This window comes from Oryza glaberrima, chromosome 3 (genome assembly GCF_000147395.1).
Source record: "Oryza glaberrima chromosome 3, OglaRS2, whole genome shotgun sequence".
Classification (NCBI taxonomy): Eukaryota; Viridiplantae; Streptophyta; class Magnoliopsida; order Poales; family Poaceae; genus Oryza; species Oryza glaberrima.
The window spans coordinates 4,345,526-4,361,230 of NC_068328.1; the positions used below are offsets into that span (position 1 = coordinate 4,345,526).

Genomic DNA, 15,705 nt, shown 5'->3' on the forward strand with positions numbered 1-15,705 from the left:
GGTTTTCCGGCTTGGAAACGTGAGTTTTCAAGTGCGTGGAAACCGCGAAGCTGTGAGGTAGAGTGTGAGAAGATGCCGATGAACTGTGTGGCGAAAACAATGGGAGGGTCCAGGTTTTTATAGCCGAAAGGCTAGTATACCACCATGTCGGTTAAGCAACAGCTGTAGCCTATTGAAGTCATGACGAAGTCGCAACGGCAACGGTCGCCGACACGTGGGGGCCACGTCGAGTGGGACCAACACGTCAGTGGGTTGGGTCCGGCTGGCACCGACCACCTTCGTCGCGAGAGCGGCGCCGGCTATGTGTGACCCTTCGTGCAGCGGCACCGCGTCGCCGGGAGGGAGAAGCGGTTGTTTTACCAGGTAATCATCCAACGACTAGTTCCAAGATGGACAGGTGGACGAGTGCCTCGCCGTCGGATTGTCCATGGACGTGTGTGATGGATCACGATAAAATGCGGCCCTCGGGCGACGTGCTGGGCCGTCCGGCTACTAGCCGTTGCGGAGGTCGGTTTTTGGAGTGGTTTACAACGGGCGAGACGTGGGCTGATCATTTTGATGCCATTTTTAATCTTATCAAAATGGTAAAGTTATAAAAGTAAAGTTATAAAAAAAACTACATTTAGTTTACTGTCAAATTTTACTAACTATAAAAGAAATCCTACCAAAAATTTTAGCAAGTTACCAAAATTTGATAAGTTTTTTTTTTCATCAAAGTGAACAGTCCCGTGCTGTGCTGACAGATGGCCCGCGTTGCGAGCCGTGACGGCCGGGCCGGCGAACATGTGTTGTGCCGTACTCCCGCCATCCGCCATGTGATCGATCCTTCAAACCCGCGTACGAGTAGAAAAATCTGCAGGCTCTCTTTCAATGCAGGAGAAACATAAATGCGTTTTGTTGAAAGAATTACTCGGTGCAGGTATTGGAACAGTGCCATTTTGCTTCTATCGCCGTACTCTTCTCGCATTGGTGTTGCGCAGAAGAAACCGGAATTACGGATGGCGAAGAAAAAGTATGGTCGGTGTGGTCGGAGATTTTTCTACTTCCTTATATTAAAGTTTTGCGTTTTACTAGTAAAGATAGGGCCTGTTCATTTTGATGTCATTTTCAACCTTAATAAATTTTAGTAAAGTTGCCAAAAAAGTGGCTACATTTAGTTTGCTGCTAAATTTTGGTAACTATATAAGAAATCCTACCAAAATTTTGGCAAGTTGCCAAAAAGCCAAAATTTGGTGAGGTTTTTTTCATCAAAGTAAACAGGCCTATAGAGAGAGCATGGCTCCCAGTATATTTTTTGGCAAAATTTGCTACTTTAGACTTCAAAATGACAAATGTCAAATTACCAATTTTTGCTACTAGTGTTTAGTTCCATTTTGACGAAAAGTGCTAAAAAAACAAAACTTTCGTTATTTTAGAGCAACTAAACAGAGCCTAAATCACATTTAGTAGATGAACTTATTATTAAAAAATGAACCGGGGAAAACGGTCTGGCTTGGTTGGCTACCAGCTTGCCTGGAAAGCAGGACATGTGACGCTGTGAGGTTGGCATGAGCTGTGCCTGCGCGAGGATGGAGTGTGGACACTTGGATCCGGCTGGTTGACAGTACACAAAGAAGAACGGACTGGCGCGCATCTCAATTAAAGAGAAAAGAAAGCAGCTGTCTCCTGGTAACGCGCTATTTTGCGCGTCTGTTTGTTTACTCTAATCCGTCTGGATGCCCTGGAGGAGTACGCGCGTCGATGGATGCCATTATCAGCTTCCGGGAAATGCAAAAACTAGCTGGCTGGCACGGCACGACAATACAAATGAAATGAACAGATAGATCAACGAAGTACAGGCAGATGCAAACGCACAAGCTAAGCAGGTGCCAAAAGCTGAAAACGGTAAGCTCTCTTAGCACAGCCCAGCGCAAATTCCGAAATCGAGCACAGGAAACTCACTATTAAGGTCCAGTGAGTCCATGTTAAGGCCTACTCATGACAAAAGGCCCATTGGTAAACTCGCTACTGAGGCCGAGCCAATGAGGTAAATAAGGCCCAATTACAGACTCCTTTTCAGTCCATCTTATAATATAGGCCCACTGTGGCGATGGCCTCTTTTTTTTTTTCCTTTCTGTGTGTGCGTGCCTAAATAGCACCGAATTTTACCATGAGGTCGTCTGAGATCGGCAAGAGGCAACCAAAACTACTGTTGCGAGTTCACAATGCCAGAAAAAAGTGAATACTCCTGGCCAAGCGCAGAAAATCTACGGCTACACCGAAGTCGGCATTGATCTAGTTCATCACCCTGTACTCCTACAATAAAACCGTTTGTTTTCTGAACTCCAGTAGCCCTGTCCTAAAAACTTTTCACAAAAACATTACATCAAATCTTTCAACACATGTATGTAATATTAAATATAAATAAAAGGAAAAATCAATTGCCCAGATTGCATGTAAATCGCGAGATGGATCTTTTGAGTCTAATTAGTCCATGATTAACCATAAGTGCTACAGTAACTAACATGTGCTAATGATGGCTTAATTAGACTAAGAATATTCGTCTCGCGGTTTCCAGACAAGTTATGAAATTAGTTTTTTTATTCGCGTCCGAAAACCCCTTGCAACATCCAGTCAAACGTCCAATGTAATACTCAAAAATTTTTATTTCACCAACTAAACAGAGCCTAAAAGGCATCTGCAATCTGTAGATAAAGGAACTCATTGATTGTCATCTTAAAAAAAGAAACATTTTGATTGCACTATCGGGGCACTGTATCATGAGGACCACACTTGACGAACAGGACACACCCGTAGCACCTACGGCCTACACTAGCCTCCAAAGTTTCCATCGATTTGAAAAGTCTGAACCCTTCTTTAAACTCGTCTAATAGGGTTGTTAGCCTACGACGTTATTGCCAGCTACAGGGATTTTGAACTCGTCGTACCCTCAATTAAAAGCAGAGAAGAGAAGAAAAAAACATGGGAGTAGCAGTTGTTCAGCGGTGCAACCGAAACCCAATCCGACGTTGGGGTTGCGGCGATAGCGACGAGATCACGAGACATTGCAACGAGACCTCGCTTATCAGCAAGGAAAAGACGTGGCCGTGGGTGCCGTGAGCCCGTGATCGACGAGGTTCATTCGCTCTGGTCGATCGATCGGAAAGTGCGAGCTGTACTACTACAAGTATAGTAACTCTATGGTTCGCCGATGCCGGCAGCACGAGCTGTTCAGTCGTTTTCGGCACGTGAAAAATTACGCCTTAGATTCATCTTACTACATACTGGCACGATCGCACGAGTGCATGCGTTGCATGCCAGTGCATCTGGTCGTCGGCTCGTCCTGACCAGTGTGGATTTTCATGTGTATGCCATGCTGCTGCACTGCCCATCTCGCATCTCTGAATGCGTCACACTATCAAAGAATAGCGTCACGTGGGCTGATGGTAGGACGACGCTGGTGCATACTCCGTCTCAAAATATAATAACTTTCAGTTAAATATAACATATCATAGCACTACGAATCTGAATAGAATGGGAGATCTTCTATTTAAATTCGTAGTATTAGAATTTGAATAGAACGGGAGATCTTCTATTTAAATTTGTAGTATTATGATATGTTCTATTTATCTAAAAATTATAATATTTTAGAACGGAGGAGGTTTGAAGAGCATATCGATGTTTGGTCACACTGACGAGCCAGCACACCGCCAGTACTACTGTGGCACTAGAGCTCGGCCAAACAAAGCTGAGGTTGTACCGCTGTATCTATCGACTAGGAGTATCGCTCGTGGACTCGCACAGTCGACGCTTTGTTGAGTTGTTGTGACTTGAGCTGTCCTTGCTCTGTTTGCTCGATAAAGGTGGAGCCGGGACCAGATTTGACGCTTAACATTGTGCAGAACAGTGCACCGCGGCCCAACCATCGCAGCACAGTGCACAGTGCATAGTGCACCTACCGCTAGACTCCAACATTTATAATCGTCGACCGGATACAATAGATGTGAGAAGACTTGAGTTCGCTCCTACTCCCTCCATTAATAAAACAAGAGTAAATTTCATAAAATTACATGTATTTTACACAATTTATCATAAAACTACAGATTTAAAATCCTGTTTTACAAAGCTACAGATTTAGTGTCTTCGTTTATCACAAAACTACATGTACTTTATACAATCTATCACAAAACTACAGATTTAAGAACTTGTTTCACAAAAATATAGATTTAGTGCATTCGTTTATCATAGTGCTACACATTTAGTATTTTCATTTATCACAAAAGTACAGATTTAGTGTCTCCATTCTCACAAAACTACATGTTTTAGCATTGTTAAAATGTATAGTTTTGTGAGAATGGAGACACTAAATATGTAGTTTTGTGATAAATGAAGATATTAAACATGTAGTTTTGTGAAATAAGTTATTAAATATGTAGTTTTGTGATATATTGTACAAAGTACATGTAGTTTTGTGATAAACAAAGACATTAAATCTATAGTTTTGTGAAACTAGTTCTAAAATCTATAGTTTTGTGATAGATTATGCAAAGTATCTGTAGTTTTATGAAATTTACTCATAAAACAAACTTAAGACTAAATGTGATATACTAAAACAAATATAGAATTAGATGTGAAATATCCTAGTTCTTATTTTATTCATATTCATTGTACTAGGATTTTATCCGAATTCGTTGGGATTTTGTCTAGATTTATTGTACTAGTCTACTAGAATATGTTTACATCTAATCTTAGTTATTTTTTTCACGGAGGAAGTACTTTCTTCGTTGCGAGTTAAATTAATCTATTGTAGGATATAATATACCTTACTAGTACACATATGTCTTTTAGATTTATAGTAATACAATACGTGACATCACTTAGTAGATTAACTTAATGTGGAACATAATGTACTATATGTTAGTACTATATATATGAATAGATGTTTGTTTAGATTTATAACACTATTATATGGAGTTTGTTTTCTCTCGTATTAGATTAATTTAATTTAGGACGGACCAAGTCCTAGTAGGCTCCTGTCAGTACCACAGAGTACCACTCCTGCACTTCAGACCGCCTTGATTTCACTGCACTTCCAATACACTCGACAAAAACAAAACACGTTGTAGAGGACAATTCTTGCGAGTTTTTAGCCCAGCAGACTGTTGATAAGGAGTACTACTATACTCATGTTTTTTTTTTAATTGACACTACTATACTCATGTTGATACAACAAAGAACAAAACTGTTCGTGAAGTCACCGGTCACCCGTCACCCCCTGCCTGTTTTCTCTGTGGGAACAGAAGCTGGGATCAATTTGGCCGTATTTTTCCTGGCGCGCTGCCTCGCTTTCCGCTATTTCTCTTACTCCCGTCCTGGGTGGACGGAATCGGATGATCAATGGTGTGATGGACTGATGGGTCCGGATGGAAACAGATCCTGTTAGCTACTTTCTCCGTCCTAAAATATTACTCAACTATCCTAGATAGCAATATTTTAAGACAAAAAAAAGTAGATGACTTCACATATCAAAATATAACGTATATTACATATAATATATTTATAGGTAGATGACTTCAACTATTAGAACATATCATAACACTATAATTTAAATGTGTGCTCCTATATGTTTAGATATATAATATTAGAATATATCATATCTGATTATCGGTTAATTTTGTATGGGACCAATGAAGTACTCCCTCCGTCCCACAATATAAGGGATTTTGAGTTTTTCTTGTAACGTTTGACCCCTCATCTTATTCAGTTTTTTTTGCAAATATAAAAAACGAAAAGTTGTGCTTAAAATTATGTAGATAATAAAGTAAGTCACAAATAAAATAAATAATAATTTCAAAAATTTTAAATAAGAAGATTGGTCAAACATTGCAAACATTGCAAGTAAAAATGACGGAGGGAGTACTAACTCGTAAGACGTGGAAGAAACGCGGGGCCGAGCCGGACCGGACGTCGGCGTCGTCTTCCGGCGACCCGTACTACAGTAGTATGGTCCATGCGCTAGTGCGTGCGTGTGGCAGGCGACCGCTTTATTGGTTGGGTTGGATTGTTGATGCGGCCATCAATCAATCAATCGGGCTGTGCGGCCCGCGACTTTCTGGGCAAAGGAAGGTTGCTTATCTGGGGGCTGCTTTTCAGGCCACCGGAGAACAGATTCCCGGCTGGAAAAAAAATGTGGTTAGGTCGCGCCTGACTTTTTTTGCTTGCGCGACTTGTGGTCTTGTATACGTGTAAGGTTTGGAAGATGGATTCTAATATCTCGGATGGACGTACAATCGTTTTTTTCATGTCAAGTAAATAATTATAAAAAATTTTCAAAAAAATACAAGAAAATAGATTAATGTGTAATATATCACCTCACAAATATGTAAGTTTAAATCCGGCTTCTATAAATTATAACAAAAACAACAAATTAAACTCTAATATTCACAGTTAAATTTGTTATTTTTGTTACAACTTGTAGAAATCGAATTTGAACTTGCATGTTTTTGAAGTGATATTTTACATATTAATCTATCATGTCAATTTTTTTATAACCATTTAGATGACATACAAGCAACAGGTGGACGCCCACTTGAGTATTTAAAACAGTTTCCCGTAAGGTTTGGCTCAATTTATACTATACAGTACTACATCCTACCATAGCTGCGTAGTACCAGTACTATTAGCATAGTGCTTGGGCGCGCGACCTGTGCTCGCTAGGGGTGAAAATGGTACGGAAACGGACGGAAACTATCTTTATCGTTTTCGTTTTCATATTTTTTCGGATTCAGAATTGGAAACCTCAGATACGAAAACAGAATCGAATATTATCGAAACCGGAAATGGAGCGAAAACGAACCGGCGCGAATACGGTAACGAAAATTTATCGGAATAAAAAATCCCTCAAACTGATAAATCCAATTGAATAAATTTTCTATATTTAAAAGATTAATGTTATTGATAAATCCCAATGCATGACAAAAAAAATATTCTTATGTAATTTTAGATTTACATAACAAATATTATTTTTTTAAAATAACAGATAAACACCATGGTATTTACTATTCAGTGCTTAAAAAAAGAATGCAGGGTATTTCCGTCACAAAATTTCTGGTAATTCCGAGAAAATTTTCGGAAAGTTTCCGACCGATTTCGAGCTCCGACGGAAACTGCCCTTATCATTTCCGATTCCGTTTCCGAGAAAATATTTCCGAATTTGATTCCGTTTCTGAAAAATTCCGACCTACATATTCCGTTTTCGAAAATAGGTCCGGAATTCAGAAAGTTTACGTACCATTTCCACCCCTAGTGCTCGCCGTGTTTTGGCGTTTATACATCCATAGCTGATAGCATGATTGGATATTTCGGTAAATCGATAGGTTCTGCGGAACTTGAGCAAACTAGCACAAGTGTTGAAAAAAAAAAGGAAACTAGCAGATGTACGACACCCATTATCGACCCTCATTAATCTAGAACGTATTAACACTCTCATCAAGCGATGGGGCTCTGCAATTCTGCATTGTCGTTATCTTCTAATAGTACTCTTTTTTTTATATAGGATACATTGCCTACGTGGTATAGGCTAATAGCAGCATACGGCACGTTTGTGATTGTCCAAGTGAACAATATCCTAGACCCTTAACACGACACGTCGGCATTTATAATAGCTTGGCATATACTCCCTCCTTCCTGAAATAAGTGTAGTTTTGTACTATTCACGTTCAACGTTTAACCGTTCGTCTTATTTGAAATTTTTTATGATTAGTATTTTTATTGCTATCAGATGATAAAACATAAATAGTATTTTATGTGTGACTAAATATTTTTAAATTTTTTACAAATTTTTTAAATAAGATGGACGGTCAAACGTTGGGCACGGATATCCACGGCTATACTTATTTTGGGACGGAGGTAGTACCATTTGTGCGTGAGGACGAAGGCTACAAAAGATGCAAAGCAGAGCTCCGTTGGTGCCCGTAAAACAGGGTCCTTGTCGTGATTCATGCGTGCAGACACGGTCGTCTCGCCCGAGCCCGATTTAATTTACACGGACAATGGACATATCCCTAAATCCGTAAGATGACATGGTCGATCCTTCGCAGGTTCATATAGAAGTCACATACGTCCTGTTTAGATTTTAACTTTTTTTTAACTTTTAACTTTTCTATCACATTAAATTTTCCTACACACATAAATTTTTTACTTTTCCGTTACATCGTTCTAATTGCTTTAAACTTTTAATTTTAACGTGGAACTAAAAACAGCCTACGTACATCAACGCGTCAACGCCAGCAGCGTTGCGTATGAAGCTGATTTATCTATAATAGCTGCTGCTAGTAGTTTCAGCACGCCGCACATGCGTCGTGATGTTGATCTCACTGGTGGTGGAACAGAGATCGTTTTTGTAGTTCTGTGCTGCATGCACAAGCAAATAATGGCCATGACCAGAGAAGATTTTAGGCGAAATGGAATCAGATCAAAAGATGACCTGTCACCGTTCACCTCTTTCATGATATATCTTTGGCTTGGCTCTGTTCCAGCAAACATCACAGCACGTCGAGAGAAAGGGGATAATATATCGTTTTTGGACCGGGTGACACATGCTGCTGTTGCACGAATCTGGCCTTTCAAACTGGGTGCTGCTAGCCTTTTGGCGAGCTACGGCGTCCGCTAGCCACACTTTGCGACCTCGCGTATGGTTTTTTTTTTCCTGACTTTTTGTCATGTGTTTAGATACTGTATCAGCTTCGCTGCTGTTTCCTCAACACATTTGCTGCCACGTTTGGCCACCCAAGGAAATGGTAAACAAATGCAGCAAAACCTCACGTTCTATAGTTTAGTGCTAATTAAAGAGGTTGCGTAGATGTACTTACAGAGAGGTGAATAAGGCCTCTCACAGTCCGGTGACGTGGAGCGTTACTTCGCGTTGCCGGCTCGGCTTTGCGCTTGCATGGAGCAAGGTCGCGTGCCCCAATTGAGCTCCTCGCCCCTTAGCAGAGCCGCGCGATTCTTACTCGCAGCGAGTCCACGCGTGGCAAGGTTCCGTGCGCTATGGAGCGCGTGACCTAGACACGTCGTGCCCTCGCCGGCGAACGGGACGAGGAATTCCGGATTCGTCATCCAAAATTGCCCTCCTGCGGCTCTGTCGTTCGCGCCCTCCCGACCACCACCTTGGTAGGGTCGACGTCGAGCTCCGCCGCCAACACCGCCGCGCCAAGCCTGTCCACCACTCTCTCGGTCTTGGCCAGCGGAGAGGGGTGGGCTGCGACGGTGGAACGAGACGGGCGGCGAGGCAGCTCTCCTAGGACAGGCCCGCTTACATCTGATAGCTTTCATAGGTCATAGACTGCCCTCACAGACCAACACATGTCTTTTCTGCACACTTTATCCTCACTCGTACGCACCCGGGAAGAATTTCCCGATCGGTCACCCATCCCGAAATTGCTCCAGGCCAAGCACGCTTAACCTCAGAGTTCTTTCGAGATCGGCTTCCGGAAAAAAGTTCCAACTTGTTGATATGAGTATTCTATTAATCCTATTAAGCCCTGGGTCGGGATGCTACATCCTCACCCCCTTAAGAGAGATCAACATCCTCGTCGATCAACCTCAGGCCAGGAACGTCCCCTCTTGGCCACGTCCGTGTGTCTAGTGCCAGCGCATGTGCCATGCTGTGTGACCACTCCAGGTCCACACCAGCCATGCGCACCATGCCTGCGCAACTGCGACACACGTGCCCGTGAAACCGCGAGAGTCAGCTCTGATACCACTTTGTAACGTCCCGCCTCTGCTAGGCCGGGCCCGCTTACATCTAATAGCTTTCATAGGTCATAGACTGCCCTCACAGACCAACACATGTCTTTTCTGCACACTTTATCCTCACTCGTGCGCACCCGGGAAATTCACCAAGGACGCTTAACCTCAGAATTCTTTCGAGACCGGCTTCCGGAAAAGAAGTTGCAACTTGTTGATATGAGTATTCTATTAATCCTATTAAGCCCTGGGCCGGGATGCCACAGCTGTGGCCGAGCAGCAATCTTCTCGGCGAGATTCAGGGAAAAAGAAGGGAGGTCGGAGAGGCGGCCGTGGCCGAGCAGCGCTTGCGCCTGCTTCTGCTCCGATTGGGGAGGAGGGAGGTCGGAGAGGGTCAAGGCGGCGATCTTCTCGGCGAAGGCCGCGACGCTGTTCGGTGTGTGCACGTGCTCCCGTGGAGACGACAAGGATAGGGGTGGGCTGCGGCGGTGGAGCGGGATGGCGGCGGGATGGAGGAGCAAGGGAGTAGACGATAAGGACGACGACGACCTCCTCGGTTTTTCCTTCGTTCGCTTGTGGCGAGGTGCGGCGGAGTGGGTGGGAGGAGAAAAACCGAAGGGTAGGTGAGGAATTGATTTTCCTCCGCTCCCCCGTGCGTTGTGGGCCTTCAACAGTATCTCCATCCATTTATCTATTTAGATCACCCAAATTAGGTTCCTTGCACTGTGGGATTGAGTGTCCTTGTGCCAACTTTTTAGGCTAACAAGTAACACCCCTCTACCGGTGCATGCACTGTGATTGCCCTAACAGTACCGCATCATGAACCATATAAAATTATAAGTACGTACTCTTACTACTCAACACCCCACAAGTATTCCTAACATAACACCGTATGATTACAACAATTTCAGAGAGGTTTGGGTGTTCCACTATAATGCTTGTTCAAAAACTTGAATACATTTGTTTATTATTATAAATCGTTTTAACATTCTTCTTAGTCAAATTCTTTTTAAGGTTGAGTTTATAGAAATATATAACAATATTTTTAACACAAAACAAACACATTATCAAACTATATCAAATAGGAGTGTTAATTTTAGTGAAACTAATTCGTATCGTAGATGTTACTAAATTTTTTCTATAAACGATATCAGAGAAGTATAACTATAAAATCAAAATGACTTATAATCAATGTTTAACTATATCGAGTAACATAGAATTCATGTGGACTATGGGAGTTAGAATTCACACTCTCATTATTGTGAATGGTAATCTATTATATCTTGAGTTTACTTTTTTTTATCTTTTTTAGATATCTAACTCTACATATTTCTTACATTATGTCCCAGTTGATATGATTGACATGCATTTGTGCCACACAGCCCACACTGCTTGCTTGAAATGGTAACGCCACAATCGCTATTAAACGATATGAATATTACTATTGTGTACGTACAAGACAGCAAGGTCTTCTTTTCACAACTCTGAGTTCGATCGATCTCGAATTTAAATTGTTAGCGGCAGCGACAGAATCACAGAATACTAAAACAATTGCACATTTGTCATTACTATATGCTCCAATTGTCTATGCCATCGAAAATTCTGAAAATTGCTAGAATGCCATCAAAAGGGAGATTACCTTGTAAAAATTTTGCCACTATCGTTAGGTTTTTTTAACACCGTAGTAGTTTTTATTTCTCAAGAAAATGGAAGATGAGAAAATACTTTGAAAGAAAATGGCTCAAATGCTACCAGCAGATGAATTTGACGATGAGCACAACATTTTATTTAAGTTTTTTTTTAAAAAAAATCTAATGTACAGTCCAAACATGTTGACTTGGTAGCGTTAGTCAAATTTAACGGCAGGGTGGTATATTCGCAACTTTCGGATGAAACCACTAGCATTTTAGTAATTGATAATTGAAAAGGTGGTGGCAGATTTACAATTATAGCAAATCGTAGTGGCGTATGTGCAGTTCTCCCATTACTGTTTGTTTTTTTCTTCTGGTATTTACTTGGTTTATAACTAGGCCATCGCCGCCATCCGATTCTGTGTTTAGTTTCACGTTAAAATTAAAAGTTTGACTAAAATTGAAAGTTTGAAGAAAAAAGTTAGAAGTTTACGTGTGTAGGAAAATTTTGATGCGATGAAAAAGTTAAAAGTTTAAAGAAAAAGTTGGGAACTATACAAGCACTAAGCTGGATTGATTTACCATGCATCCCTGATACTTTGTGGTTGATTGCAGTGCATGCAGCTGTGTGCTTAAACTTAAGACTTACGAAATGAAATATTTCGTTGGCACACAAACACGTCATAATTTCTAGAGGAAGGCAATCGAAATTTACATATTCCATTGATAGTTTTTATGGTGTTTTCTATTGATTGTAGTTGTAGAGTCGATTTAAACCGTTCGTCTTTTCTCATTTAATGGAACACATCTATTTATAATGCATCTCAGTTGGCTGATAGCAAAATTAAGGAGTGTATACGTAAGTTTGATTACGATAAATATTCAGATTATGATATTATATCATGCTAAAAATATATTGTTTGTTAAATAGTTGTTGATGTTTAGTTTCGAAGATTATACATTGTCAAATGACTACATTGCCCAAAAAATTGGATGGATTAAACTTATAATCACTGTGTGCCTTGAACATAGGAGAAAAATGTTCGAACAAGGTTACCCATATTGTTTTGAGATGCTAAAGTGAAAGAGCGTCGTAGACTAATAACAATGGAAAATAATTCGGTAGCAATCTGAGTAGCACTTGAAGATATACACCATGCACTAACATTCAAGAACCTTAAGAAAAAGTTAAACAACACCATGCATGCAAATATAACTAATTAAGGGTATGTTTGGTTTGTTACTAAAATAAACTTACTAAATTTTGGCTAGACAGCAAAATAAAATATATGAAGCAATCACAACCATACCTTGATTTGGCAACTTTGGAAGTTTCTACTCTTAAAGGTCCATCAAAATCTAATCGGGGTTTGTAAATTCGACTATAACTACCCGACAATTATCATTATTTCAATTGATATGGTCTGAATCCGTAGAACTTTATTCGATGAACGTTGATAGATTCTGATGAAATTCAAGTCATAACCAGGCAATTGTCAAAAAGATCGGGGATGGATCTCGCACCTCCTTCTAGCATGGCAAATGGCTGATGGATGAACCTTTGGCTCACAAATTTCAAGCTCCGTTTACACACTCAAGGAAACCTGAAGGATGAAACGAAGTCATCTTCTAAACCTGCCACCCTCAGTTTCCCGCTTACTGCGCAGCTGCTCGGAAACGGCTGGATTATGGTCACGTCGCTTCAAACAGACCCATTGGCACGTTGCCTCCACTTGAAAGGCGCTATTCGCTTCCCCTGTACATTTGTTCTAATCTTCATGTGTTTCTCCTCGATGTTTTCTTCCTCTTCTTTATGGTTCGGCTGATTTAGTTTTAAACTTTTGTGGAGTTTTTTAAAATTTTAATTAATTCAGGTGAGAAGACTCTGCCTGGAAATGGCTAGATTATAGTCACATCGCTTCAAACAGATCTACTGGCACGTTGCCTCCACCTGAAAGGCGCTATTCGCCTTCCCTCTACGTTTGTTCTAATCTTCATGTGTTTCTCCTTGATGTTTTCTTCATCTTCTTCTTGGTTCGGCTGATCTAGTTTTAAACTTTTGTGCAGTTATTTTAAATTTCAATTAATTCAGGTGAGGAGCCTCTGCCCCGGTGTCCCTTAAAAAAAGATTCATGCAGTCAAACTTGATTGGAGATATTAGCGGTCATTTTATTAGTCCAGTGTTTGTTTTAATAATGAATTAAAACTCAACATCTATATATTCAAAGGATGTACACAACCAAATGCATGAGATTTCTCATGTGTTTAACTTATAAAATTTTGTTAATATCATTTTTTTTGCATTACAAAAAATTGATATGTTCATCTTCAACAAATCAAACATGCCTTGAAGACACATGAATCATACAAAGATTTCTGCCACAGGACATCTTGGAAACCGTCCAAAACCAGAGTTCCCGGCCCACCTCAGCTCCTCCTGCGTCCTTTTATTAATACGCGATCCATGGCTTCTTGCATCAGCTGTTTGCCCCGTCCACTGACCTCTCTCTCTCTCTCTCTGCTCTCCGCCTCTCACCTCCGTCCTCCAAAGGACGAATCGGCACTCTGCCCAGTTCATCTCCACAATCACTGCTCGATTCTCGAAGCAGGGGAGGCCATTGCCACCGACCAACAAAAGTTGAAGGGGTACACACATCTGCATGCAATTTCTGTCCTCTGGTTGCTAGCTGCCGCTTCTTTCAAGTTTCAACACTCCTTGCAACCCTCCACTCGTAGGATCATCTCCATTTCCAATCCTCCTTCAATTTTGTAAATAATGAAGAGGCCCACCAGCAGCAGCCGAAAATCCAAAAAACAAGGTGTGTTTGCTGCGAGATCTTTTTCGTTTGTGTAGACTACTTGTGGAGTGCGTCATGGATGTAACTGAGCTGCAAATCTGTTTGAAGCTTAAATACAAGTGCAAACTGTACAATTCATCTGCATTTGCGGTAGTAATATGTTTCGATCCAGTGTAATTGAAGCAAGAATAATACAAACACAAAGTTAAAAGTGTACGCATATTTTTATGCAGGAGAGGACCTGGCGTTCTCTGAGGGCAGCTTGCCCGCGGTGACCATGGAGCAGAAAGACGAAGCCGAGATGGAGGAGGTGGACGACGAGGAGGAGGAGGAGGTCGACGAAGACATAGCCGGCGGGCACGCGGCGCAGTCGCCGTCGCCGTCGTGCGGACTGGGCGAGAAGAAGCGGCGGCTGGCGCTGGAGCAGGTGCGCGCTCTGGAGCGGAGCTTCGACACGGACAACAAGCTGGACCCGGACCGCAAGGCCCGCATCGCGCGCGACCTCGGCCTGCAGCCGCGCCAGGTCGCCGTCTGGTTCCAGAACCGCCGCGCCCGGTGGAAGACGAAGCAGCTCGAGCGCGACTTCGCCGCCCTCCGCGCCCGCCACGACGCCCTCCGCGCCGACTGCGACGCCCTGCGCCGCGACAAGGACGCCCTCGCCGCCGAGGTACGCGCCCACCGCTGTGTTTTGCCCGACGCGCGCGAGAGCTTGTCACCCACCTTCAATTCGTGCTCGATCGATCAGATTCGGGAGCTGAGGGAGAAGCTGCCCACCAAGCCGGCGGACACGGCGGCGTCAGTGAAGGTAGAAGCCGGCAATGACGCGGCGGCCGGCGCCGCGGCCGCCACGGTGTGCAAGGACGGCTCGTCGGACGACAGCGACTCCAGCGTGGTGTTCAACGACGAGGCGTCGCCGTACTCCGGCGCGGCCTTCATTGGATTCGGCCCGTCGTTCTTGGTCGACGACGCGTCGGCGGCAATCGTGGGCTGCTCGTCGTCGCTCCCCGCGCTCGAGTCCAAATGGCACGGTCCGTACTCCGACGACTCGTGCAAAGGCGGCGTCTATGGCTTCACGGAGGAATGGCTCGCTGCCTGCTCCGGCGAGATGGCCGGCAACGACGCCGCCGGCTTCTTCTCCGACGAGCACGCCTCCAACCTCAACTTCGGTTGGTGCGCGAGTGGTAACGAGGGTTGGGAATGAGATTTTGATCTCCACGGTTAGTGTAAAAAATGGCAGGGTTAGTAGCACTGTGCATAACCGCATTGGCGCATTGCATGCTTGGATGGAGCACGTACTTTTAGTTTTTTTACTGTACTCATTTACTACCGCCTTTGGCTACCTGGCGTGCTTACTGCTAGTACTGTAGCAAAGTAGCAAGAAGTGGAACGAGCCTAGAGGACGAAATTGATATAGGGTAATTAACGAAGGATCAAGGATGTAAATTTTAAGCCGCCAAGGGGTCGAAGAAGGATAGCACAGGACAGCAAAGCATAGCTGTCTGCGTTTTACTACCTGTGGTATATATATCATACTAGTATATTATAAAGCA

At 42.7% G+C, this 15,705-nt stretch overlaps 1 protein-coding gene across 1 annotated transcript; it reads left to right on the forward strand.

The window, feature by feature from the left end:
* Nucleotides 1–13,843: 13,843 nt before the first annotated feature.
* Nucleotides 13,844–15,705, forward strand: LOC127765173 (homeobox-leucine zipper protein HOX13). The gene is made up of 3 exons (XM_052290018.1): nucleotides 13,844–14,176; nucleotides 14,389–14,822; nucleotides 14,901–15,705. The coding sequence occupies exons 1-3, from the start codon at nucleotides 14,134–14,136 to the stop codon at nucleotides 15,354–15,356; spliced, it is 933 nt and encodes a 310-aa protein (XP_052145978.1). The 5' UTR covers nucleotides 13,844–14,133; the 3' UTR covers nucleotides 15,357–15,705.